Genomic DNA, 25,115 nt, shown 5'->3' with positions numbered 1-25,115 from the left:
ACCTAGAATGTATTTGAATGTATTTGAAAGCAAGAGACTCCTTTACTTGAGAGACAAGAAGAAAAGGAATTTCATTACTTACCTCTATGGTATCTTTGTATTGATGCGCCTGCAACTTCTGCCTCAGCATCATACAGCCCAAGGAATCTGGTATTCATTCCTTTTATTCCTTGCAGAACAAAGTATTCATCTATCGTGGGAAGGAATATGAGAGGAGAGAGGACTTCCAGGCACAGCTGATGAGTCAGTTTCCCAATGCAGAGAAGATGAACACCACCTCAGCACCTGGAGAGGATGTGAAAAACTCTCCTGGCCAATGTATCCTTAAACCCATGGGAGATTAGAGAATGAAAGCGGGTTAGGGAAACCTGTTTCTAGCAGTAGTTGAGCTGTGTGCAGCAATAATTTCCTGGTAGGGACGAAAAGTTCTTATAGTGGCAGCACAGTTTGCAATTGTACTTATGTCCTGCATGTCTCTTATGGATTGTTTCTAAGGTGTTTGCTCCTGTTTCTTACACAATTCTAAGGTGTTTTGTCTCTTTCACTCTTTGTTCAATTCATGTCTGGTTTACCTTTACTGTCTCTGAGTGGCAAAAACAGAGATGAACATTCAAATTGGCTAAGGTTAATGCAGCAACTTGTCTTATTATCTCACATTCCTAGCTTTTGTGACTTGATATTAAATTCATTTTATCCTAGAATATTGTTTTGACAGGCACTGTACTTGGATATCACGTGTATATCTTGGCAACATAAAATATGTCTTTTGCCACTCTCAGAAATTTCCTAGGAATATCGATGCATACTAATCATTAACTACCTTTCAGAATGCCCGAAATTATTACTGTTGTTAATAAGTACTGTAACAGCTGCTTGCGCACATTTTTTACTTCATGTTCTGGCTTAAAGCATTACTGCTTGAGCAGATATGAGATCACCTCATTATATCAGAAACATTTTTCACTTGTTGATTTTCCTTTATAGATTTTCAAGGTAATATTATAATGTTTCATATATTCTTTTAAGTTTGTTCTCATGCAGCCTGCTGGAGAAGTAATACTACTTTATTTTTACATTCAGACTGAACTAAGAGGGTATTACAGGCTCGTCCAAAATGGTACATTAAGTTTGAAAGCCACATTTTGATAAACTTCTTTTCTCTTAAATATTTTTTTTATCTTGAGGATATTATTCTATACTTTCTTAAAGTATAAATTTTTCAGTTATATTTGCAAGTATCAAGAGATATATTAAATGAGAAAAAGTTACAGAATCTAACTGGAAAGCATGAGATTTAAATATACTGAAATACGTAAGATATACGATATATTTATTTACAGATGCATTAGTCAGATTAAATCATAACACTTCCATAGAAAAAGCAACTCCCAGGTAGATGGGCTACTCACGTACAGATTTCAAAAACAAAATGCTAAACATCATGACTATATTCATGCTTAAGGCTAAGTAGTGAAATTGTTAACAGATGATGTTGATGTTATAAGTTGGCTTTGCTTTAAAATTTAATTAATGAATCAGTGTGATAAATTAAGCTATAGGTGTTTGAGCTCAGTGAAAAATAAAAATGCCCAGTTGAAAATTCATGTCAGTAAATTTTTGGTAGTTAATATTAGCATTTTTTCCCTTTTTGGCCAAGAAAGCTCCACAAATGAAACTCCAAAGCCTGCAAGTTTTTTATCAAGAAATGTATTTTTCCTTTCACAGCAACTAGTATTTCATACTGATAGTTAATAATATGACCTTAACATCCATGATTTAAGACATACAGTGTTTTACAGTGCAACCAGTCCTAGAGGAGCAACCTAGGTTCAAAAATAAGGCAGTACCTGACCAAATTATAAAGTAAGTGAATTTCTATGGTAGATAAGATAATGGAAGTCAGTCCATACTCCTAATTTGACAACTGTTATTTTGTGAACTCAGACATTTGCCAAGGAGTCTTAGAACTTCTGTTGTCTTAGTTTATTGACCAAGCATTTATAGGCATTTCATGAAAGAACAACTACCACTTAAGAAATAACACATGGTTACAAGGTATGGTGGTATCCATGCTTTGGGTCCAAGGTCTCCAGTTTTCAACAGAGCTTCTGATACAAGTGGTGAAGAGGGGGTCCTTAGGGGTTACTGGGCAGTACGCGCATGTTTGAGTTGAAGGCTCTTGTACAATATAATCTTGTTATGATTTATCTTGCCAAGTGCAAAGCACTTAGTGGCGAAATGGTTTCCACTGTTACCACAATCAAGATTGTGTTGAGAAATAAGGGAAGTGAATTGTCCAAAGTATTTTTGAGAACCGACTGCCTAACTCTTTCTAACTCCTAACCCAATGCAGAATAGGTTCAACATGTTTCATGCTCCTAACTAAGCATTTTGATTACATATGAAAAATGATGGTTCCTGCTAATAGATAATGCTAAAACACAGCACATATTGGAATATTGGCTGACCTGATGCACATGAGATTTTTGGCTCCCGGTCCATTCTGCCTGGTGGTTTTTTGCAGTTTCGTAGTAAAGCTGTTAGAATAGAGGACAAATCCTAGTAGGGTAATTGAAGAAACCTATGGATTTTTATGTTTGCAAACATGGTTAATAAGAGCTTTTGCTTATCAGTAGCATGTCAATGAAAAATTTCAAGAGAATATTTGTAAGCTTGTAAATTAAGGATAACAAAATGTACAAGCACTATCATTTAAGGTAGCTCATATTTTCTTTCTATTCTTTTCATTGCTTCATGAAAATGCAAGCTATGATTATATCTTCTGAACTGAAACCGGCATCGTGAGTTTAGTGTTCTCCAAATAATCTGATACATCTGCATTTTTTCATAAAAGGGAAGCTTAGCAATGCCTACACTCTTAGACCAAAAAAAAAAAAACAAACCACAAAACAACAACAACAACACACAAGAACCAAAAACTAAAATCTTTAATAACATTTGTATTATGGCTTCCCAAAAAGAGTCTGAAGATAGAAGGTTTTTATCAGCTGAGATTAAATAATTCATAACTGTTTCACACTTGGATTCAAACCAACTTTCACCTTTGTCTGCAGCCTTCTTTTTAGAATCTTTCCTGAAATTGCACTAAGTTTAGAGTAGAAAAATATGAATTGCCTCCCCCCACACACACCAAAATAAAAACAGCAGATGCAAACACAGGTCTTATAGAATAAGATAAATAAATGAACTGTGGTCCCAATTTCAACATTAATCCATTTTAAAATCAGAAGACACCTTGTAAAAATATCCTGTTTGACTAGATTTCAGTGTAGTGCCAGCCACATTTTGAACTCATAATGGATTTATTTAGGGAAGTGCTCCACATAGACTACAGTCTTCTGTTACATAGGAGATTTAGTAATTGCTCATCTCAGCTGCAGTATTCTGCCAAATTGTGAATTTAATTTGGTGTTGGAGGAAAGATTTATTCTTATGAGTGTATTTTATTGGGCACTTAATTGTTAGTTACGTTAGTTGCTGGCAATACATTTGTTCTATCAAAAAGCATTAAAATATCTGTCCTTTCAGATGGAACTGTATAAAATGATCTAGCTAGGTATGGCACTATTATGCCATTTACTTTTTTTTTTCCCCCTCGTTTCTTCATTTCTTCATTGATGAAGATAGTCTTAGTAGATGGGATAACTCAACTGTTTGGGGTCCCTTCATTTATTTGTTTCTTTAGACTTCCAAAATATGTCTTGGCTTTACTGTAAGATTTTTCTGAAATTTTTTTGCTCTGCAAAATTAACTTTTATTAGACATTGCTTTAAATAGAACATAAAAACTAGAAACCAGAGAGAGATTACTTTATGTGGGCAACAGAATACTTAGCCAAAACTGCAGCCAGTGCTGAAGAGTGAGTGGTTATGAGTCCAGTGGATGCTCACAGTGATTGAGATGATTCATTAACTAAACAGGAAAAAACATCACATGAATTTGCAATAGATTTCTTTATATTGATGTCTTTCCCTCTACAAGTGTTTATATACATTTTCTTATCTGTCACAAGAGATTATTTATTATGGCTTTAGATATTTAGTTTATTGAATAGCTATTGTTCTGCGTTGTTAGAAGAAATGTTAGAAGTGATTAAACTGATTTGAAATGGGACATGGCTGAAAAAGCATGTGTTTCAGTCCAAGTGAGTATATCTTCTCTGTTCACTCAATTATTTTTTAAAAAAACACTCCTTTTAAGTGCTACTGTAAAGCAAAAAAGCAGTGAGTGTGCCACAGTAATAGTACAAGAAAGTAAAAGTCTTTTATAGACCTCCTTCTACAGTGTCTAATACTGATCTGGAAGTTTTAACATTTTTTGTTCCTGGAAATTGCACCCAGTCACAAGTTGAAACATTTCAAAAGTAGTGTGTTGACCCTGGTTTATAGATAAAGACAAAGTGGCTGTCTCCTGAATTTTCAGTAAAGTGTTTGTTTGTTTGTTTTTCTGAGCATTAAATTTCCTTTTAATTAAAAACTCAACTGAGTCGAGATGAAATGTTTCACTGTGATAACAGGAGCCATAAGTTTATGAATTCTGTATTTTACAATAGTCTTTTTAAAATCTTTCAGTTTTTATAAGTCCAACAATGTCCACCGGTTCCACTATTCAAGACCTGTCAGAAAAGGATCTGTTGACCCTGAAAATGAATTTGCGGTAAGTAAACAAATGACACGTTTCTGGTAGATATGACTGACTGAATTCTGGTCTAGATCTTCTCTTAGTCAGAGATTACTCATTACAGAAGTCCTAACTTTAAGATCTGGTTCAAAAACGATTAAATACCAGATTCCTCTATTTCAATACTATTCCTATGTACTTGGTGGTATATCACTGTTTCACTTGCAAGTAAGCATCGTGTAAGTATGTTCAATACATTTGCATTAAGCAGTAACATTTTCAGGTACTGATTTTCATTACGAAGTAAGATAACATGTAAGTAAATATCAAATGGTTTGCCTCTTGTAGTTTACAATGCTTGTCAGCTCCTAGCTTGGCAGGAAGTGGTGTATGTTGTCTGCTTTCATTAGTCCTGTGAAATCTTTACAAACTTGAGTGCTGCCTTTATCATTTTTATTCCCATACATAATGTTGTAATGTTGAGAAATAGTCTTCATTGTTCAAATATTCTAGGAAGTCTGCAATTCCATAAATTACTTTTCAGTGTCATGCATAAAAAATGTGGTATGTTTCTCTATTTTAGTTTTACAAGTATATAAAAAAAATCACGTTTTTTAGTCTGTCATGAAAACTATACCACCTGATCTTTATGGCTAAGACTGTCCTCAATGGGAACAGCCATTATTTCAAAAATATACAAAAAAAAAAAAATCAATTGTATGCACGCTGATCATAATGCCAATGATTTCACATAAGGAGCTTCTTATCTTCTATTATGTGTTTCAGATGCCAGATCTACACTGACATCCCACCTTTGCACTTTATTATCAAGATTCATAATGCACATTGGCTTTGTTTCCAGACTGGAGAGTTTGAAACCATTTATATGTAGGCCTTGAAACTGTTTTACAAATAATTAAATGGTGAATGTCTCCATTGTTAATGACAGTAAATAGTATTCAGACTTCCTTCAGATATGTGAAAGTTGGGATGGTTGGAATACGTTTTCATTGCATTCACCATTACACTTCTCACTACTGGCAGCTGAAGTATAAGATATCAGATCAGCTGATACCACTACAATAAGGAGCAGTACGGCAAATGAAATAGTGGCATTTTAAAATACCAACATCTAGTCTTGTTCAGAAGGAGAGGTGGGAAGTAAGAATGCTGGCAAGTTGTTATAGGGCAATTTCTGCTTTTAATTGCAGAAATACTTTCTGAAAGTAGAGGGGGACAGTGTCTGGATGGAGAATGTAAAAGTAGGTTGTTTGGTCATTTAGCCACAGATATTCAATCTATAATGGCAAAAGAACAGATACTAAATTCAAGGTTCAAGGGTAATTTTCTATTTTCTCTGCTTTGTGAATGCTTAATGCCTGAAGATGACCTTACCTGAAATCAGGAAATGATTTGTTCAAATACCTGTGCTGGATTCATTTTTGCAGTCTTTTTATGCAAAAATCAATACGCATACATTTTCCATCTTCACTCTGACGTTTCAGAAGACAGAAAAGATTAAAGTTTAAATCCTGAAGTATCATTTTCTCCTTTATATCTTTTTTAATAGTCTATGTGGATTGAGAGAACATCATTTGTTACAGCATACAAACTTCCTGGAATTTTACGATGGTTTGAGGTCGTCTCCATGTCACAGGTATGTATTAGCATGCTAAGAACCTGTAAAATGTGTATATATGTGAATCCTCATTTACAGAATAGTTATCAAGTTTATCACACAAAGTAAACATTACTTATTTTTAAACATAAGCTGATAGCATTTGTTTTATTTTTCTACTAGTGGGATGGTTAAATATTGATCAATATATGTTCCATCTGATTTATAGTTTTAAAACCAAATCCTAAGAGAATTTATTCAATTTGGTTTGCTGTAGTTTTGATGAATTGTAAGAAAGTTGTTCATATATATAAACTCTTACAAAAAAAAAAGAAGTAAAAAGAGAGAATCCTGCTTCTCTCACTTAACCTAACCAGCTAACTTTTTTTCCTTCTGATTTCCTTATTTTCTCTCTACTCTTTTACCTGCACTTTTCAATGCAGTTTCTGTCTATTTCCATGCAGAATGATCTGCTGTGTGGCACAATCTCCCTTTTCTCCTCAGAACTTTTCTTTGAAACACTCTGTTAGCTTTCTATCTTTATTTCATGCTCTTGCATTATCTGGTCTTGAACCCCCACCATGTTTAGCATCAGAGGTTCATGCCCCCATTCTAGTTTGATGGGTATGAGTGTTAGGGTTTCTTTTTTCTGTTTTCCTTTTAAGAAAAGTTTAATTTTCCTATTACAGTCTTTTCTTCTTTTCCTCTTGTTATTACACGTCATGGCATGTTACAAAGAAGCTGCTTGGATCAAAAGACTTTATCATTTGCCTGGGTTGTGTCTTGTAGCATTATAGATGCAACATCATTCTCTGAGTTTAAATCAGCCACTGAATGAACCAAGACTCAGGCACTTCATTTGCATGTTCTACAATTTGCCTAACTCATCAGAACAGGGAATGGCATACAGATACACCCAAGGACAGATTGCTACTCCTTGCCCTGGCTTCAGCTGGTGCATTCTGTGGGTTTGCCTCTTCACAACATCTCTCCTGCATGTAAAGCAGCATTTCACAAGCTACAGACACTACAGAGAGGGTGTGCTTCCATGTGCACAAAGACCGTTTACATCTCATTATGGAATATGATAATGGTGGTGTCAAACCAAGCGCTATTGATGGATTTCTGATGCATTTAAGAAAGTACCTAGGAATCATTATTACATAAATATAGCTAAGATATCTTTAATGCAAATTCTAGCATAGGACATTGAGATAAGGAGAATTAGGCCTTTGTTCTCTTTATGCATTGAAGTGTACAAAATATTTACAACGTAAATGGCATAAACAATAGGAGATGATTTGAATCATCTGTCAGAATGACATAGTAGCAAATAGTAGTCTCTGAATTGAAGCTTCTTTGTATAATAGATTCATGGAATACAGTTAAAATCTGAGTTACAGAAACTACAGAGAAAATGAATTCTTAAAAATGGAAGATTTTCAGCTTCAAGTATACAAATATTTTTTTTTTCTCAAAAATGATTTAACAAGTCTAAATGTATATTTGAATTTATCTGGATCAAGTTATTATTTTAAATAAAGATTTACTAAATATTTTTTCATCTTTTATTTCTTTATAGACTACAATTAGTCCTTTGGAGAATGCTATTGAGACCATGTCCATGACAAATGAAAAAATTTTGATGATGATTAACCAATACCAGAGTGATGAGAACCTTCCTATTAATCCACTTTCTATGCTTCTGAATGGAATTGTTGATCCAGCTGTTATGGGTGGTTTTGCTAAGTATGAGAAGGTACAAGTTTTTAAGTCCATGTAAAGGTTATAGTCAGATGTATTATTTCCTAATCCTACTCGATCATGATACACTTTTGTCCAAAGTAGCAGTGGAAGCTAGGCTGGGAATATGAAGGCCACAAGTCCACAAAGACCCTTATATCCTGATCACACCTGATCAGTAGTCTTTCAAATCAGAAAGTAGCATAGATGCATAGATGGAGAGTAACTGAAGCTCAATATTAATAGAAGTCATGAGGGATTTCGTATATATTTAATTTATAAATACATATATATATATAGGGTTTTTATTACATTTTGTAATGAAAAACACTGTCGGACATCAAAAGGTTTGCTCTGGAGTAAATAAATCAAGTTCATCCTATAGTAGGTCTGTAGGATTTAGATGTAGGTTATCTATTATGTTGTTATCTGTGTTTCTCAGCAATTGCAGCCTTTCTGCAGAGCAATTTTTGTTAAAAATGGGAACACAAATAAAATCTGCTCTGCCGATGTCTTGAGAAACTGAACTGTAGCAAGTTTGTCCCTAAGGCCACCTTGGTTTTAAAAAAAAAATATATAAAAACAAGAAAGAAAAAGTCAGAAATGTTTAAAAACTCATATTCATTTTGTTTGCATCCTAAATTACTAAGGTCTAGGATGAAATTGAATGTAAGGCTACTCCAAAGCTGTAGAGTTTTATTATTTCTGCCTATGATTTCCAGTTGTAAGTATGCACTGTGCTTAGCAGGCTTGGCATGTCAAACAGACTGCAGGTTTGCTGAGTGGATATGTATACATACATAAATATATGTATGTATGTATACACACACCAAATATATATATGCAATGAAAATGATGTGCTCTGGAGGAGTATGGCATGCTGAGTTAGTCCTAAAGTACCACTTCTGTAAACACATGGACAAATGACTACATGTATGCAGTATCTAGCTCTGCTTATGTATGACAGTTCATACTTGATTGTATTAACACTGGCTAATATTAGTGTAGGGCACTTGTATAAAATGATAATGTATTAATGTAAAATGTGGCACTCCAAATTTATGCTTTTTAGTTTCAGTGCCAGCTTACAAAACAAACAAAAATTTGGTTTCTCGTATTAAGTGTCTCAGGCTGAGAAATGTTGGATAAAGACTGAAAATCTTAACAAAAAAGAACATCCCAGTTCTCAATTAATATAAGAAATTATCACTGTCATTACCTGGCTAAGTAGCATGGATATGTCTCTTTATCTAATAACCAATATTATGGTCACCCGCTGTAGTCATTGGAGCAATCACTGATCTTTTTATCTGATGGAATGAATTATTTTTTTCTGTCTAAGGCTTTCTTTACAGAGGAATATATCAGAGACCATCCAGAGGATCAAGAAAAGCTGAATAGACTTAAAGATCTAATTGCTTGGCAGGTAACATCTTACTGGCAGCCATTATCTGAGGCTTCCTCAGCTTTTAGATTTTTTTTTCTGTTTTTCTGTTCCTTTGTTGCATCATTTAGATGATTGTGTTGTTTTTACTGTTTCTATACTCAGGGGAAACTTTCTATTGTTTGCTTGTTTGCTTGTTTTCAGTTTCCCGAAAGTGGGGAGGAACAGAAAAATAATATTCTGGTTAGAAATTTCCTGTGCCATTCCTTTTCTTTCAGAATATATATAGTTGAAAAAGGACTTTCTATTTATTATCTTATTTAGTTATGAATAACTTCCCTTAAGAAGGACAAAGGATTTAAACTCATTCAGTTTTTATGTGCCTAACAGGAAGCATGTACTCCACATTACAAACCTGCTAAGTTCACTGACAAAACAGCGTTAACCACAATTCCTTACTGTCTGCTGTAGCATGTGATTGCTGAAGTGTTCTTGGGGATCTAAGCGATCCTGTCCTTTATTTTTATTTTTTTAAAAATATGTGCCTAAACTGGAGAAATGGCTTAATTTCAAAATTACATCTTATTTCCGGAGGATTATTATGATTATACTGTCCTTTAGGAGTTATCTGAAATGTCATCTGAATCAGAGAAATTACCCATATGTCTACATGTGGCCTGTGGAAAGCAGTAGGCCAGAAAAGTACTTGGTAGAACTTACTATTTAGAATGGTTTATCAAAAGCCATGCGTAGCAGGCTACGTTCATGGTTAAAATGGTCAGCATGTCAAAGTCAGGTGTGTATTTGACTAAAGTCATGAGGACTTTGTGAACTGCTGGGGAAACAAGCATTTGCAAACGTCATAAATTGTCTTGGTAAATAACTCTTTCCTAGAGATGGCTGTGTCTTTTGTGTTGTTTGTTGTTGTTGTTTGTTTGTGGATTAGTTAGTTTGTTTGTTTTGCATTAGGAATCTTAAGGAATGCTAGTTGCTTACAGGACTTATTTTCACTCGGTGACTGTTCATGACTCATGCTACATATCTTTTATGAGACACACAGCATGGAAGACCGTCAGTAAATATTTGTTAAGCTATATCTCCAGAGGAAAGTGGAATATTCTGCCTATACTAGCAGTACCAAGGTTGTTTCTTGTATTATTTTTAGTGTACATATGATAAGCCAACCAACCTGCAGAGCCCTTTTGTCCTTGAAGAGAAAAATGCACCTACAGGAGGTAGTAGCAGGAAAAAACTATTTGTTTTCTGAGATTCAAGGGAAAAAAGGCTCTTCTCATTGTCCTAAACATTTGTTATGATAACAGAGGGTAGAAAAAACTGCTCTCAGAAAACATCAGTTCTATTTGCATTATCTAGTCCAAACAGAAATTATTGGCAACAGTATATGGCAAAATAAATGACTGTGAGAGTTGAATTTTTGCACATTTGTACTTTGTGAAGAAATCTGTAACTATGAGGTCTTCTGAAATGCAGATGATTTAAAAGAGAAAGAAGAATCGTTTACTGTTGAAATTAATGTGTACAGCAACTGCTCTATCAAGGTATAATATAGTGATCTCTCTTCCATGAGGCATGTAACGAAATAATGTGAGTTGATCTGGTATTTTGCTATCAGAAGTGTATGGCACAACAGATTAATTAAATCTGGAATTACCTATGTTCCATAACTCTTTCTTTGTATTATCTAAACTCATTAAAAAAAATCCTTCTTGTTGGTTTAATCTGATGCCATCTTAATAAAAGGGTACATTACCTCATTTTTCATGAACCAAAACGAGCAAGAATTAACCATTTATTCTTCTTTCAGAAATGAATCTTTCAAATAGTTTTAATGGAAAGGGTTTTTCTGTTTTGTGGTGTTTCTTCCTGTCTCATTTTGATTCATCTCAGCTTGGAAATTTCTTTGAGTCACCAACCTTAACAGCTTTCTCCTGTATTGTTGCCCAACACTGACTCTGTATATTGTCACTTTCTGACCATCAAAAGTACTCAGTGGATGCAGTACTATGAAATGACCAGTGTGGCATTAGAACTAATGTAGTTATTTGGTTCTGTCCCCATAAATCCCTTTAAAGGGGACAAACAGATCTGTCTGTAATAGATCTGCTTTAATATTATGTTTTTAAAATGTATATTGAATTGAACTACCAAAAACTATGATAAGGTCAATGGGGAGTGATGTATACAATATTAATTGTGTTTATATGATCGGAACACAAAAAGTAAGTATAGAATCTCAGTGGACTTTTTTTTAAAAAGGCATTACTGGGAAATAGCTAAAAGTCTGTAGTAAAGCAGTTAGGAAAGGGTAGCCATGTCTGTTGCACAAATCTCATAAATCATTATCTTCAAAGACTGAAGAATGATGAAACATCTTTATATTTTAAAGAGAAATACCACAACGTTTCTCTTTGTGACTACACTTACTATTATTTAAACAGCCTGTAGAAGTGTGTTATCCATCATCTTTGAAGATAACTTTTGTTTTGTTAGTTTTTAACTGATATTATTACATTAATACAATAGAAAATATAAGAGTAGCAATATAAAAGCAAAGAAAGGAATTGTAGGGAAGAGGTGCTAGAAAAGTAGTATTGGTATCATATTTGCTTCATTGTAAAATTATTTTATTTTTTATTTAGTGTTTGGTAAGAAAGCTATTCCTTCTGGCAAAGGTGAAGGATTTTTAAGAAATTCAAGTGCTAGGAGTTATTTGATGAACTGATACAGAGACACCTTTTTCTAAATGTCTTTGGTCATGTATTTTCCTCCAAGGCAGTTGGTAAGTTGTTCTTTTAAATCTTGTAGGAAGAGCCAGAGATCTTAACCCCTTTGGTGACCTCTCACTGACCCCATCCTGGAAAAAAAGGAAAGCACAGGGATAAAATGGAGCTAAGCCAGCTTGATTAGTGATGGCTGTCCCTATTCATGGCTTGAGTTGTTCATTTTTTGTACTGAAGCATTATCTTAATGATTTTTTTCTTGATGTGTGGGGAATGGAAAGGAAGTCTGTAGAGTAAATTCAAAGAGAAAGGAAGAGGTCATCTCTCAGTAACCATGCATTAACATGCTAAATTGCTGTAGCAATTGTAGAAGTGATCATATGCTTAAGCTCCAAGTAAATTCATTTAAATTTTACCCAGTCACTTACTCCTTCATTCAAAAGAGAATTTGAAATGACTTGCCTGGAGTCCAGTTAGATATTTTGCATCCTTACCATATTTCTAGTAAACTATGGCATGCATCTTCATAAGCAGGTAGTCTATGGGGTTTTGCTTTTTTAAAATTCACGTGGTGTGTTTATCTTGTAAGCAGTTAACACAAAATGCATAGGAGAGCAAAAACAATCACTATAACTGAGCAAGCCCACTTTTCAGCTACTACTGATTTGCCTCTTTGCTGGTAAAAGCTTCTGTGGAATGTCATTGCTCCTGATCATCTCATTATCAGCTGACGAATCTATCCATCAATAACAGTAACAGTTTGGTAGTTGATTTAGCAGATACTTTAAATGCGGTTACAGGGGTTGTCAGAGCCAGTTTAATATTCCCTCTTGTTTTCTATTTTCACCTCTTCAAGATACCTTTCCTTGGAGCTGGAATTAAAATTCATGAAAGAAGAGTTTCCGATAATCTTCGTCCTTTCCATGACCGAATGGAGGAATGTTTCAAGCATTTAAAAGTTAAAGTGGAAAAACAATACGGAGCAAGAGAATTGGTATTGCTGTCATTTTAACTTTTTTTTTCCTACTCCTGTACTTTCTCTACTTAATACATATCTTGTTCTTTTCTAAACAACAGTGCATACAAATTTTTTGTTGCTTGGGGGTTTTCTTGTAATCTGAAGGTAATAGGACCTGAGTTTCATAGTCAGAGAGTTGATTAATTCTCTAACCTATCCAGAATTCCTCCGTTAGAAGATTTGGAGTATTTTATTATTTCTATTAAAAATGCAATACTTTCCTGTCTTATAAGGAAGTAAATTCTTATATAAATTCTTATAAAAGCAAATTCTTATGTTTCTCCACTTTTTCATTTTTGTTAGAAGCTTAGACCATTGATGTGCAATTGGTCTCCCTGTGTTTAGCCACTTCGAGCTGTGTTGTGAAGTAAAATCTATGATGTATATAAAACTAAAAATATTAGCTGAGACCAAACATAAACATACGAGAATTGAAGGATAGCTTCACAGAGTCTTTAGACAATTCTTGAATAAAAGTCTCTCTGAGCTTGTGCAGGCTAGCAAAAAGGATATTGTTGGCTGTTTTTTGTGACACCATTTGCATTGGAAATTATTTTAGTGTTGTCTTTAACATTGATGATTTCATAAGGGAATTTATGTATTCTTTTAAAGGGGAGAATAATAGCAGGTTTCTAATCTAAATTATGGGTACTGTGCTGTGCCATTCACCTATATGATGTGAATTGCAGATATTTTTTCTGTATGTTATTGTTATTTTCAGTCTCACATCACCAAGAACACAGGCTGTAATCCACAATTAGTGATCTTGCTTAATGCTTGAACCCTTCATCACTCTTTTTGGGATCAGCAATTAGGAAAGAGCAACAGATTTAAAATTTTGCAGGAGTAGAGAACGCACTTCCTTTGTGAATGTTTCTTTTATGAAAATCTCTACTTCCATTCCCCACCATTTTCAACGTTCTAGCAAATCTTTTTTTTTTTTTAATTTAATCCAGGAGATTTTTTCTGAAGTGTTCTGGATGGCCTATGGGCAACACTAGAGGTGCAGTATCTGTTGCACTCCTTTTGAATCTTCTTTAATTCATGGTACATAGCAGTGGAGTATGCTCTGGCACGATTAGTGTTCTTCAAGCAAGAACTAACTAAAGCTGTTTGCCCAAGCAAGTGCTCTAAAGGCTTGCTGTAGGTCTGTTCAGAATTAGATCAGCAGACATTGTTGAATTTTTTTTTTCAGACACAAAGTTAATTACATCAATTGTAGTTTATTTAGCTACTCACTTATCATAGCGTTTGAGAGGTCTTTAGGCTAAGAGTAAGAGTTTATGCAGAGAGAGAAAATAATCACAGTAATTAATGGTAGCAAGTAACTTCAATCATGCCAAATGTTTGCAACCCATCTGTGCTATTTTTAAAACCTGGAGAAAAGGGATGGAACAAAGTTCACACAAATCTGTTTGATAAAATGTGTTTATCCTTTCTATTTTACAGCCAGATTTTGATGACAAGAGAGTAGGACGTCCAAGATCAATGCTGAGATCCTATCGTCAGTTGTCAGTTATTTCACTGACTTCTATGAATTCAGACTGCAGTACTCCAAACAAAATTGCTTCAGAAAGGTTGGTTACAAACATAATACTATTTTTCTTTCAGTCCTGTTTGTTTTTTAACCAATTTTATGGGATGAAACTTGAAAGATGTTCAAGAAACATAGAATTAAAAAAGCATTCAAGGATAATTCCCACTAGCAGTCTTTTCTGACTATGCCAAAATGATATTTAACTGTGGCTAATATTTCCTCTGGTTTTAAAGATATATTATTTCAGCCTTAATAGACAAAATACACTTGATTCTCACTCAAAAAGACATTTCTTTTTCAGGAAACAAATATTTTATAACTTAAATGGGGGTTGGAACTAGATGATCTTTAAGGTCCCTTCCAACCCAAGCCCTTCTATGATTCTATAAATGACAATTTGAAAAACACAATTTTTTTTTTTTGCCTCTTTGAGTCAATACAGCTTTTAACTTGCTATCTTCTTTTTGTGAAAATTGGAGAAGAAGAGGAAAGCCTTTGCAAGCTTACAAGTGAAGAGGTAGAACTTTTTAGTAAAGCCTGTCATTGTTAAAATGCTTTGCCTAATATGCTTTCTTAATTGCAGCTCTAGGAGAAAGGCTTTATAGTTTGAGAGAACAGTTGTAGATGTGTTCATTTAGGTTTTTCATCTACAAGTTGTTTTGACTGCTTAATAAATTATCCTTTGGGCACATTGAGCCTTTTTCACAAAGCAGATATAAAATTAATCCTGCTGAGCAGTGCTTGATTCAGATTTTTGAAAAATCTGTTCTATCTTTTTGAGTAGTTGTTTTTTAAAAAGTAAAAAGTCCAAAGGTATATGATGCTACCTTGGAAGTGTATCTGCTTAAGGTACCACCATCTTCTTGCATATTTGACTGCCAGTTCAGTGTTTAACACTACTTAATTAAATTTTAAATGCTCATAGGGTGTGAGGTTTCTAATAAAGATGTGTAGTATCACAAGTTATGAGATTCCCCAGGTGTTCTTCCTACCCTTCAACTTCCACTCTGCAAGGCTGTTGCGCACAAACGTGGTTTGTCATGTCTGCCACCTCGTGTCCCTAACAAAGCAGGGCACCTCCTGCGAAACCAGACAACTACATTTAAGTAGCTAAATCATGCACGTATTGGTAATTCTCATTATATTAATTAGTTTCCAGGATGGGTCAGCAAATTTACCGTACTACCTTGTTTTATCAATTTGTAAGTTGTAAAATAATTCGAGCCCTATGTGCAATAGGATAATCTCATTAGCAGAGAAGGAGTAAAGCTATCACCCATTTCCCACTTGTTTTTTCTTAAATAAAGAGTAGCCCAATATTTAAACGCTAAATATTAGAGGAGTGGAGGAGGGAGATTTTGTTTTATCAGCAGGTATGTGTGTTGCTGTCCCATATGGTGAAATAAATAGGAGGATGCATTTAAAATGTGGGTATAAATAGTATTATTCCTGTTCAACATCCAAAATAGCACGTCTCACTTTTAGCACCATCATCACCCCACATAAAGCTGCCATATGAGCTCTGACCCTGTTTAGGAGTTTAGGAGTCCTTGAGTTAATGCACACATCTTCAAAGAGAAATTTGCACTTAATATTTTACAATCTTTGCAATATTTTAAGACATTGTAATACCTCCTGAAGGCATCTTATTAGCAACTACAGTTGCCAGCTGAAACATATCGTATGGTTTCTGCCAGTGTGTGCAAGGTTGCATTGAAAGTCAAAAGGGATGACCTGCATTAATTGACGGTGAATCAGAAGTTCAAAAGACTGTAGAAAAAAGAGGATGGAAAATGGGGAAATGATGTCAGAATACTAGAGGCTTTTAAAATATTATTCAGCAACTTTTTTTTTCTTTTCTTTTGCTCCTGCAGCTTTGATCTGGAAGTAGTGCTACCAAAGCCAGTAAAATCAGAATCAGAGGAGAATGGTCTACAAATTAATCCTCACCCTGAAGTTAAGATGAGGAGGTCCAAAAAAAGAACAAAAAGAAGTAGTGTGGTGTTTGCTGATGAGAAGACAGCACCTGATATTTCCATCTCTGATATGAAATGTGTATGTTACTGATTTAGGCTTGTATTTTATAATCCATAAAACGAGGACATTAATCCCTCACTTAGCAAAAGATATATATTTCACATAGAATTCTAGCTATCAAAAAAATGAAATATCCAGGATACAGAAGTGATCTGACCTGCCACGAATGAAATTTGCAGGATATTAAGAAGGGAACAAATCAATGGAAAAATCAGAACATTTCCATGTGCTAAGGGTGACAGATAACACAGCATTGAAGCTGCACAATTCTGAAGCTTGCTTGACTTAAAATGGAGTACTACACCGGGAGGGTTAAGGTAGCTTTCCTGTGGAGAGGCAATTCACTGTGCTGACATTTCATGGCAGCTCCTTGTAGTCAGGGCTGTTTTAAAAGTGATGAGCCCTGTACTTTTTGTACCTTGTTACAGAACACGCAGCTGTTAGGAAATTGCAAGATTGCAAACAGCATTCCTTAAATGGTGCCAGAATGAAGTTTGGAGGCATGGGCATCTCTTGCTTTGTAGATCATCTTGAGTGCCTTACATAACTTACACAGTGCATTTTTTTTTTTTAATGCTTTAGTCCTCAGGAGACTTTTCTTCTTTAAGTGTAAAAAGAAATAATAAAATCTGAAAGATGTACTTTTGATAGGCAAGCCCTGCATAAATTAAAATGTCAGGCACTACCAGGCTGCTGAATTACATGGAAAAAGAGTGCAAGTCATTTGATTAAAAATGTTTGGCAGAATCATCAAAGGCAAAGTGAATTGAATAAAAAGCTAAGATTATTTCAAAGGATGATGATCTTAAGTCATAGCTCTTCTAACTGTTCTAGTGAAGTCTTACCAGAGATGTAGCTTTATCTTTGCAAAAGAACTTGAAACTGGCAAGCAGTTAAATTCATGCCTGATAAAGTATTTTCTCTTTTTCTTGGTACAAGATTTCAAAGATCCCTAAAAGAATAAAGGGAAGGTGTATTGAAGAAAGAAACTATCAAATCAGTGTGTTCGCCTGCCATTTCTTAAGTTCAGAAAAACATTTGATTCATTGCAGAATTGTGTGATTTCACAGTTCAGAAAATTTTGAATGGAGCAGGAAAAGCTTCTGAACTAGTTTATTGGTCTGTCTGGACATTTTCTGGGAAGCACACTACAGCAGGAAAAATGCCCTGCATTAAATATGCCCACAACTTCCCTATTCAGCAAGTATATTTTGTTCAGACTGTAGTCACTAGTTTCAAAAGACAAACCATATGTTCACAAATCATAGTAAATAAATATAATGTAACAGGTTTAGGTTCTTAATTGTTTGTTTATGCAATATAAACACATGCATAATTTCTTCATTCTATAGTGAGGGGGCAAGGAAGGTTGGAGTTTTTCATATTTTTTGCTGCTACAAAGCAGAGTGACATACTCTACTGAAAACAGGCAGTACTAGAAATGTAAAGCTATGTCAGAAGAAAATACTGATCTTTGAACACTGTACACATGTGATGTTATGACCTTAGTTACCTGTGGAAGAGCAGTGCTCCAAGTAGTATTTGAGTTGAAATTTTTTGTGTGTTACACTGAGAGAAGCTACAATAAAGCAAGCACACTTTCAGAAATGAAGGAAGAATTACTTCGAGCTAGATCCTGCAACCTGCCATGTGTCCCTAGTCTTCGAGCCTTGAATTGTGGTGAAACTTGTAGAAGATTGTGGTTGTCTCAGGCTCTCATACGAGACAGAAAGCGCGCAGGCATGTTTTGAGGAGCAGTAGTATACAAAACCAAGTAGCATCTCTGCCCTTTGATTAAATTAAGTACAGATACACCTAACTGCGTATAGCGTTGCAGGATTTTTTATTTTTTTTTGCTTCAGAAAAGTGGTGACAAGCCTTGTAACAGCCAAGCTTGCTACTACATTAATTTGATAATGAAAAATGTTCTCAAAACTTAATTTTACTTTGCAAAACACAGTCAGAGCTGGCTGATGGCATACCAAAGATGGTAGGAACACCATTCTACAGTTCCAGGTTACATAATCTCTTCTAGCTACCTTTTTGAGAGTAATGTTTTTTCTATGTCAAATGAGAAGTATTAATCTAACTAGAAATTGCACAAAGAACTAGGGTTGGGCACATTCATTTATTTATTTATTTTATATGCTTTTCAGAAAACGTTATTTTGCCTAGATATTTGTTTTGCATATCTCAGTTCATCATTAAGGGCTTTTATTTTTATTTATTTTTTTTTATTAAACAGCTGTCAAGGAAATATGAGTTCATGAGTGACACCAACCTCTCAGAGCATGTAGTGGCACCTCAAAAGACATCTGTCCTCAAGCAGATGAGCTCTGTCAGTCGTTCTATGCCAACTATTCCAGGTAAGCTTCTTATAGTAAGATGATGAGCATTCTGCATTTCTTGGATACTTAAGAAAACATAGCACTGAAGTGTTTGCTCCAAGCAGAAGCAGGTAGCTGTCTCTGTGTGGTTCTGTGGCGCTAAGACAAACACTACAATTTAAGTGTGTATTGTACACATGAGGCTGGACTGCTACTATTGCTTGATAACTCTGTGCTGCCTAGTAGGAACATACTGAAAGTCTTATTTCTGGAGCTCTTGATTTTGCTTCCTTTTATATTGTGGGCATTCAATATGCCTTGAAAGAGGCAAGGATTATTTATCTTCCCTCATCTGAAGGGCCTCGCTTGCAGAAGGAAGGGCTTCTGTAGACTTCAGTCACAGCTCAGTGTCAGATACAGAGCATTTATTTGTTTCAAATCCTCTTGCTTTGGCAGATGAATTTCCCCAAAGGTTGCCCAGTATTAGGAGTTTCAACTGATGCTATTAATATTAGAGAGGAATCTTGTGAGCCTTGCTCACAGCAAGAGGAAGGGGAAATGAAGTAACACAACTGCTCCCTAGAAAGCGTGATAACTGTATGGTGAAGAAGGGAAAACTGTAAATGAAGGTGGAACTCATTTCTAGGTCAAAGTATACAGAGAAAACGTTGCACGATTTCAATATCCTTTCCCCCCAACTTCTTCCATAGCACATCCAGTTCTCAGCCTGCCCTTCATCTAGCCCTGTTATTGTTCCTATCTTTCCAGATGCCCGTAACAGACACTTAGTACAATGCAACAGTAATTTCCTGCCCAGATTGTCATAGCCTGCTGCTTCTTCTTTTTATCTATTTTTCTTCTTTGAACAAGTGTATTGATTTTTTTTTTCACTGTTCACTTTCAATGTAATGAAGTTTAGTGTTAAAATGGGGAAATTTCCCCTTATTTTTGGATTCTGAGAATAAGGTTAGATTGTCAAAGTCTCATTTCTCTCTAGTAATTGCAGTAGTTTATTTCAAATTCTGCTTTGTCTTGCACTCTATTTTTTTTCTTTTCAACCGATCTGTTTCTGTTCTAAGGATTAACTCTGTCCGTCAGCCCTGTGTCACCTGATGAAACAATTGCATCACATAGGCTGAGTCAGCCAGTGTTTCCTTCCACCTCAGATGGTGACAAGAAAACCATCAAAAAAAAGAAAGTGAACCAGTTATTTAAAACAATGGTAAGTTCTTTGTGTCTATGGAGGGGGGGGGGGGGGAAATGTGTTACCTCTTCAAATATTTTAAGCTATGAAAATCAAGTCGATTTAAAATTCCATAAGACTGTAAGTGAAACTTTTATCTTTTTTTTTTTTCCATACTTCTCTTATCAGAGAGAGGAGTGGAAACTGAGCGTAAGAAACATTTGTCCCTGGCTGTGCTTTCTGGAATAAGGATGTACTTCATACGTTTAACATAGGAAGGCACAGATGTGCAGTTCTGCATCTGTTCCACAAGAGGTCTCATTTGACCTACCGATTTTCTCTGAATTGTGTAACACGTTAGCAAAAGAGGAAAGCAATTATTTCTTGTTCAATATAATTACACTGGGCAGTTTACACTAGTATCAGAGTAAGGTAAGCATAGCATATACAGTAAAACGTGCAGAGTGAGAGTTAGTTTCTGGTGTTAGGGATGATCATTAGAAAGTAGAAATTGGCTTACACTGGAGTAAATCGTGTTGCTTGAAACAATATACCTTCTTTCCGTGTAGTAAACTTTTCTTTGGCTTGTGTGAAAATTTCAAAAAATTAAACACCATTGAATTTAAACAACAACAACAACAAAAATACAGCTATATATCTATTGCTATCTATATATTCAGTGCAGTTATCAAGATTCAAAAGTTTTACTATTTTTTCAGGTAGTGGAAGGATAAAATTCGGTGCAGATGCTGCTATTTACTTATGTGTAGGATCTAAGCATTCTGTGACACATAATATTTTACATATCACCTCTGTGCTGATATTTCATATTTCAAAGTTTTCATATTCATCAATTAGTTAGTGGAGTCTTTAAAGAAAAAAAAAAAAGGTTCCTTTAGGAAGGTTAATCAGCATTTGGGTATTTTCATACTCGCGTTTTCCTCGTAAGAACAAGAATACTCTTAATTTGAAGCCTGTAGGGTTTCAGTTATGTTCGATTTATCAGGTGATGCTCTTTTAAGACCGAGGAGTAACAGCTTTTCAGCATGATCTCATCCACACACGTTCAAACCTAAACAGAATATAAAATGGGAAAAAATGTCCCATTTTTGAAGTATGAAAAATCATTGAATAAATCCACTTAATATTCCCTTCCATAGTGCTGCCACCGTATCACTGAAATCACATGGACAGGTTTAAATACAGGTTTATGGTTTCGCAGGGTAGGGAAATGAGTTTAAAATATCCAGGATTTGGTCAATGCCTTTTTCTTTTGCCAGAAGTTAAGGACAAAATCTAGTAATTAATATACATATTACTGAAAGCAAAAACATTAATCATATTAACATATGGCACTCTATTCCTCTCTTTTTTTGCAGCGTATTTCAAAAGTTCTAGAAGACGGAAAGCACTCTGTGGAGCACCATTTCAAATCTCCATCTACAGACCTGTAATTAATTCCTGTAATTAAATGACCACTTTTCAACCAAAAATAATTATATATACATGTATGTATATATCCTACTTTAGACCACTGTCTACAGTAAAGAAAGGCACCGATAACATAGGTGGCTGAGAGAGAATATAAACAACAGTATTCAGGGTTCCGATCAGTTATGTGATATAAATACAGGAATAAAATTTCAAGCAAATACTCCAGGATGGGTTCACTAGGATATAAAATGAAAGTTTATTGAGCCTGTGGTTATACAAATCATTGCGTGTTCCCTGGTGATAAAACTCATTCCTGAGAAGAAAGATGTTAAAAGGCCATCTGCAGTGCTTACCATATAATGTAAGTCCTATCCTGTTCTTTTCAAAGAGCACAGAAGTTATCCTTTTGTGCAGCTTGTATAGGCACACTCCACTTATCTTTAAACTACTGCTGGCAAGGTTGTCAAGGCAACTGATGGCTCAGCACAAAATAGTCACTGTGAGTATGCTCTGTGGCCGTAGTTGGATTTAGAGTCCTCGGGTCCCTCTGCTGTTCCCACTGCACTGCTCTATGTCCTCAAATCTTTCTCAGGGTGATGTCTATGATTCTGACACCATATGCCCAAATTATTTTCAGAGCAGTGGGTACTGTGTTGAACACGTGCAAAAGTTTATTTACACATGTACAAGTTGATTTTATATCCATCAGTATGATAGATACAAGCTGCATTTTTCTACTATTCAATAAAATATTAAAACTTTATTTGCCTTGAACCTTTCTCATTGGAATCTCTAGATGTCATCACATATGTGTTAATAGCATCTTACTGACAGCAAATGAACTCTACAAGCCCAAGGTTTCTGCTTTCCAAATAAGTTTTCTGTGTCCCCACAACTCAAGAGGTAGAGTTGGAAGATAATGACTTATCAGCATGAAGATAGACAGCATAGGTCAGCATCTCATTTTTCTTTAAACCTGCCAGTTATTTCTAAAGGCAAGTATATCGTCCAAAATTAAAAGTTGCCATTTAAATAGGTTTGGGGAAGAGAAAGAGATTAACGTTATTCTTGCTGAGTGGTAGAATCAACGGAAAGGCAACTTCGGTTTGTTCTAAGCCTAACCATTGCTCTAAACAATCTTATGTTCAACTTGAATAATGTAATTAGCTTAGACTCTCGTTGCTAGTTGTCAGTTTGAGGCTGTTTTCTACAGAAATAATTAGCAATTGGGAAGTTTGAAATATTTGCCATTGAAGCTAATACTTCACCAAAACAAATTCTTGCCTAAAATAACAATAGAGAAAAAAAAAAAAATGGGTCCAGTTTTAACACTAACTATAGGATTTTTGCCATGAAAATTGGCACTTTTTTTTTTTCTTTCTTCATTTGCCTTTCACAGCAACTTGATAGTGCTTCTGAAGAAGCATAAAGGAAGAACAATGCTTTTCTAGAAAAACAAACTCAGTTTAATTGGGTAGGTATCTCTGTGAAAAGCTGAGGAGTGTGTGTTTTGCATCTTGCTAACCAGGAGGAAGAAGGAGGAGAGTACTCAAGTTGTCCTTCACTATTATTTGCAGATTCACTGAAGAAATATTGATATCACAAAAATTTTTTTTCAAAGAAAAGGTTTTGTTTTACTGGTAATGAGTGAGGAAAAAATTATTTAGCACCTGTTTATTTTGTAAAGATACCTTAAACATTAATTTCTGCTTATTTTATCTTGTAGCTGTACTTTTATGCGAGATCGGAATGGAGGAGCCTTAGCTCAATCTGTTGCATAAACTAGAATTTAAGGACTGTGGTACAAAATAAAAATGTATGAAGAGTGGTAAAGAAAAAAGAGCCCAGAAACAAATGCCAGGAAAACAACATCAAAAGGAGGTTTTGTGTTGAGTATTTTGTTGTTGAGGTTCAAGGGTCAAGCTTGTGTTTTGATTTGGTTAGTGTAATTTTCGATGCAGGGTTTAGATTCACACTTAACTTACCAAATATCAACAAAAATCGTATTAGTTTGTCCAGTATCACAGATTCAAACTCTTGCCAGCCTGATCTTGGATCTATTTCAAGCTTGAAATCATGTAAATCAACTCTGAGCAGAAAAACAAAAATAACTCAGAAAAAATAACTGTCAAGAACAAAGCATACATGGACCCTAGATTTAAAGGATGTTGTTTGAACATCAAACTCCACAGCCACTCACAAGTTTCCAGAAACTGTGCATGCTGACATTTAGTCCAAATAAACAGCAAGTGATGCCCTGAAATAATGAATTACAAGTGTGCCAAACTGGTAACATCTATTTTAAAGCATAAATCTCAAAACTGATTACTGTAATTTCTGTCAAAAGCTGAACAGGCCTTTAGCTCGTGTATGCAGAAGGGGGTATTCTCAGGTGGCATCCAACCTTATTTGACTTCTTTTTTTTTTTATATATATATAAGTGAAGCACAAAGGGTAGAAATTTACTTCAGGATGGGGTTAGGCTTTGGCTGCTGTCCCAGGGAATTAATGAAGCATGTGTAGCTTCATGTGTAATCTGTATGGCTCCACCACCTCTCAACATGCAAGGTCAGAAAAGCATTTATGGAGACAATAATGTTTTCATGTGTGTTTTCTGCCAGAGTTAATTTCAATTCTCGCAGACATTTCAGATAGACTGAACAGTAACAGCCCGGCTTTTGGGATTGCTTGGCACTAAGGTAATGATTGAGTAACATGGGTCTGTAAGAATCTGTGTTTAGCATGGAATAGGAGAGGCTGCATATGCAGCTACAGTTTTGTGTGTTGACTTGCAGAAAGCTGTCAAGCTGCAACAATGTAAGATGCATTTAAGCTGCATGCCATTATGTTCAGTTAACTAGATGTCTGAATTTTAGACACAGGCACTGGGATTTATCTATGATGGAGTGGTCTAGCTCCAGAACAGCTGCTGTCAGTGGAGTACGAAGTCTGGTCTTAGATGGCAAATGTTTGCATTCTGCTATATCAAGGTATTCTGGAGCATTCTTGAATTGATTTGGCACTAGCTTGGGTGTTCAATCTGTCCTTGTTTGTACAACGTAATGTACAGCAAACTGTACAAGTTCTCATTATGAAATGACAACTCAATTATTCAGGCTCTTTTGAATTTAGTACTCTTAAAAATTCAGTAAAAATAAGCTGCAGTAACCTGGAGGAAAGTGTTCAGAGTGAAGTCAGTAGGGTCATGTTTCTGAACACAGTGGGAAGGAGAATTTTCATAAAGATTTTATGGACCCCAGGAACACATTTTGTTCTTGAACTAAGACTTAATGTGCGATACATCTGTGAATTTGTTGTAGGTACTGCTTGACAGTAGGCTTTTTTTTTCTGTATAATTTGCAGTCTGTAGTCTTTCCTGTTAAAGAGTGGAATTTTGGGTGAAGTAATGGGTACCACGTTGTTTGTTCACTATGGAGTCCACAGATACATTC

General features: G+C 35.1%; 1 protein-coding gene across 1 annotated transcript in view; it reads left to right on the top strand.

Moving 5' to 3' along the window:
- The window catches only part of DOCK2 (dedicator of cytokinesis 2), a 286,898-nt gene that overhangs the window by 164,463 nt on the left and 97,320 nt on the right, over positions 1-25,115 (top strand). Inside the window, exons 41-52 of the mRNA XM_080554755.1 lie at positions 177-318; positions 1,782-1,863; positions 4,593-4,677; positions 6,212-6,298; positions 7,842-8,018; positions 9,345-9,428; positions 12,984-13,121; positions 14,595-14,722; positions 16,557-16,737; positions 18,965-19,085; positions 20,126-20,268; positions 21,609-24,653. Of these exons, the coding sequence (XP_080410881.1) occupies positions 177-318; positions 1,782-1,863; positions 4,593-4,677; positions 6,212-6,298; positions 7,842-8,018; positions 9,345-9,428; positions 12,984-13,121; positions 14,595-14,722; positions 16,557-16,737; positions 18,965-19,085; positions 20,126-20,268; positions 21,609-21,683 (1,443 nt within the window). The 3' untranslated portion in view covers positions 21,684-24,653. The remainder of the gene's footprint in view (positions 1-176; positions 319-1,781; positions 1,864-4,592; positions 4,678-6,211; positions 6,299-7,841; positions 8,019-9,344; positions 9,429-12,983; positions 13,122-14,594; positions 14,723-16,556; positions 16,738-18,964; positions 19,086-20,125; positions 20,269-21,608; positions 24,654-25,115) is intronic.

The sequence above is a fragment of the Anser brachyrhynchus genome, assembly GCF_964034855.1.
Source record: "Anser brachyrhynchus genome assembly, chromosome: 14".
Taxonomy (NCBI): domain Eukaryota; kingdom Metazoa; phylum Chordata; class Aves; order Anseriformes; family Anatidae; genus Anser; species Anser brachyrhynchus.
Note: the sequence above shows the minus strand (reverse complement) of the source record. Positions and strands in the feature narration are given on the sequence as shown.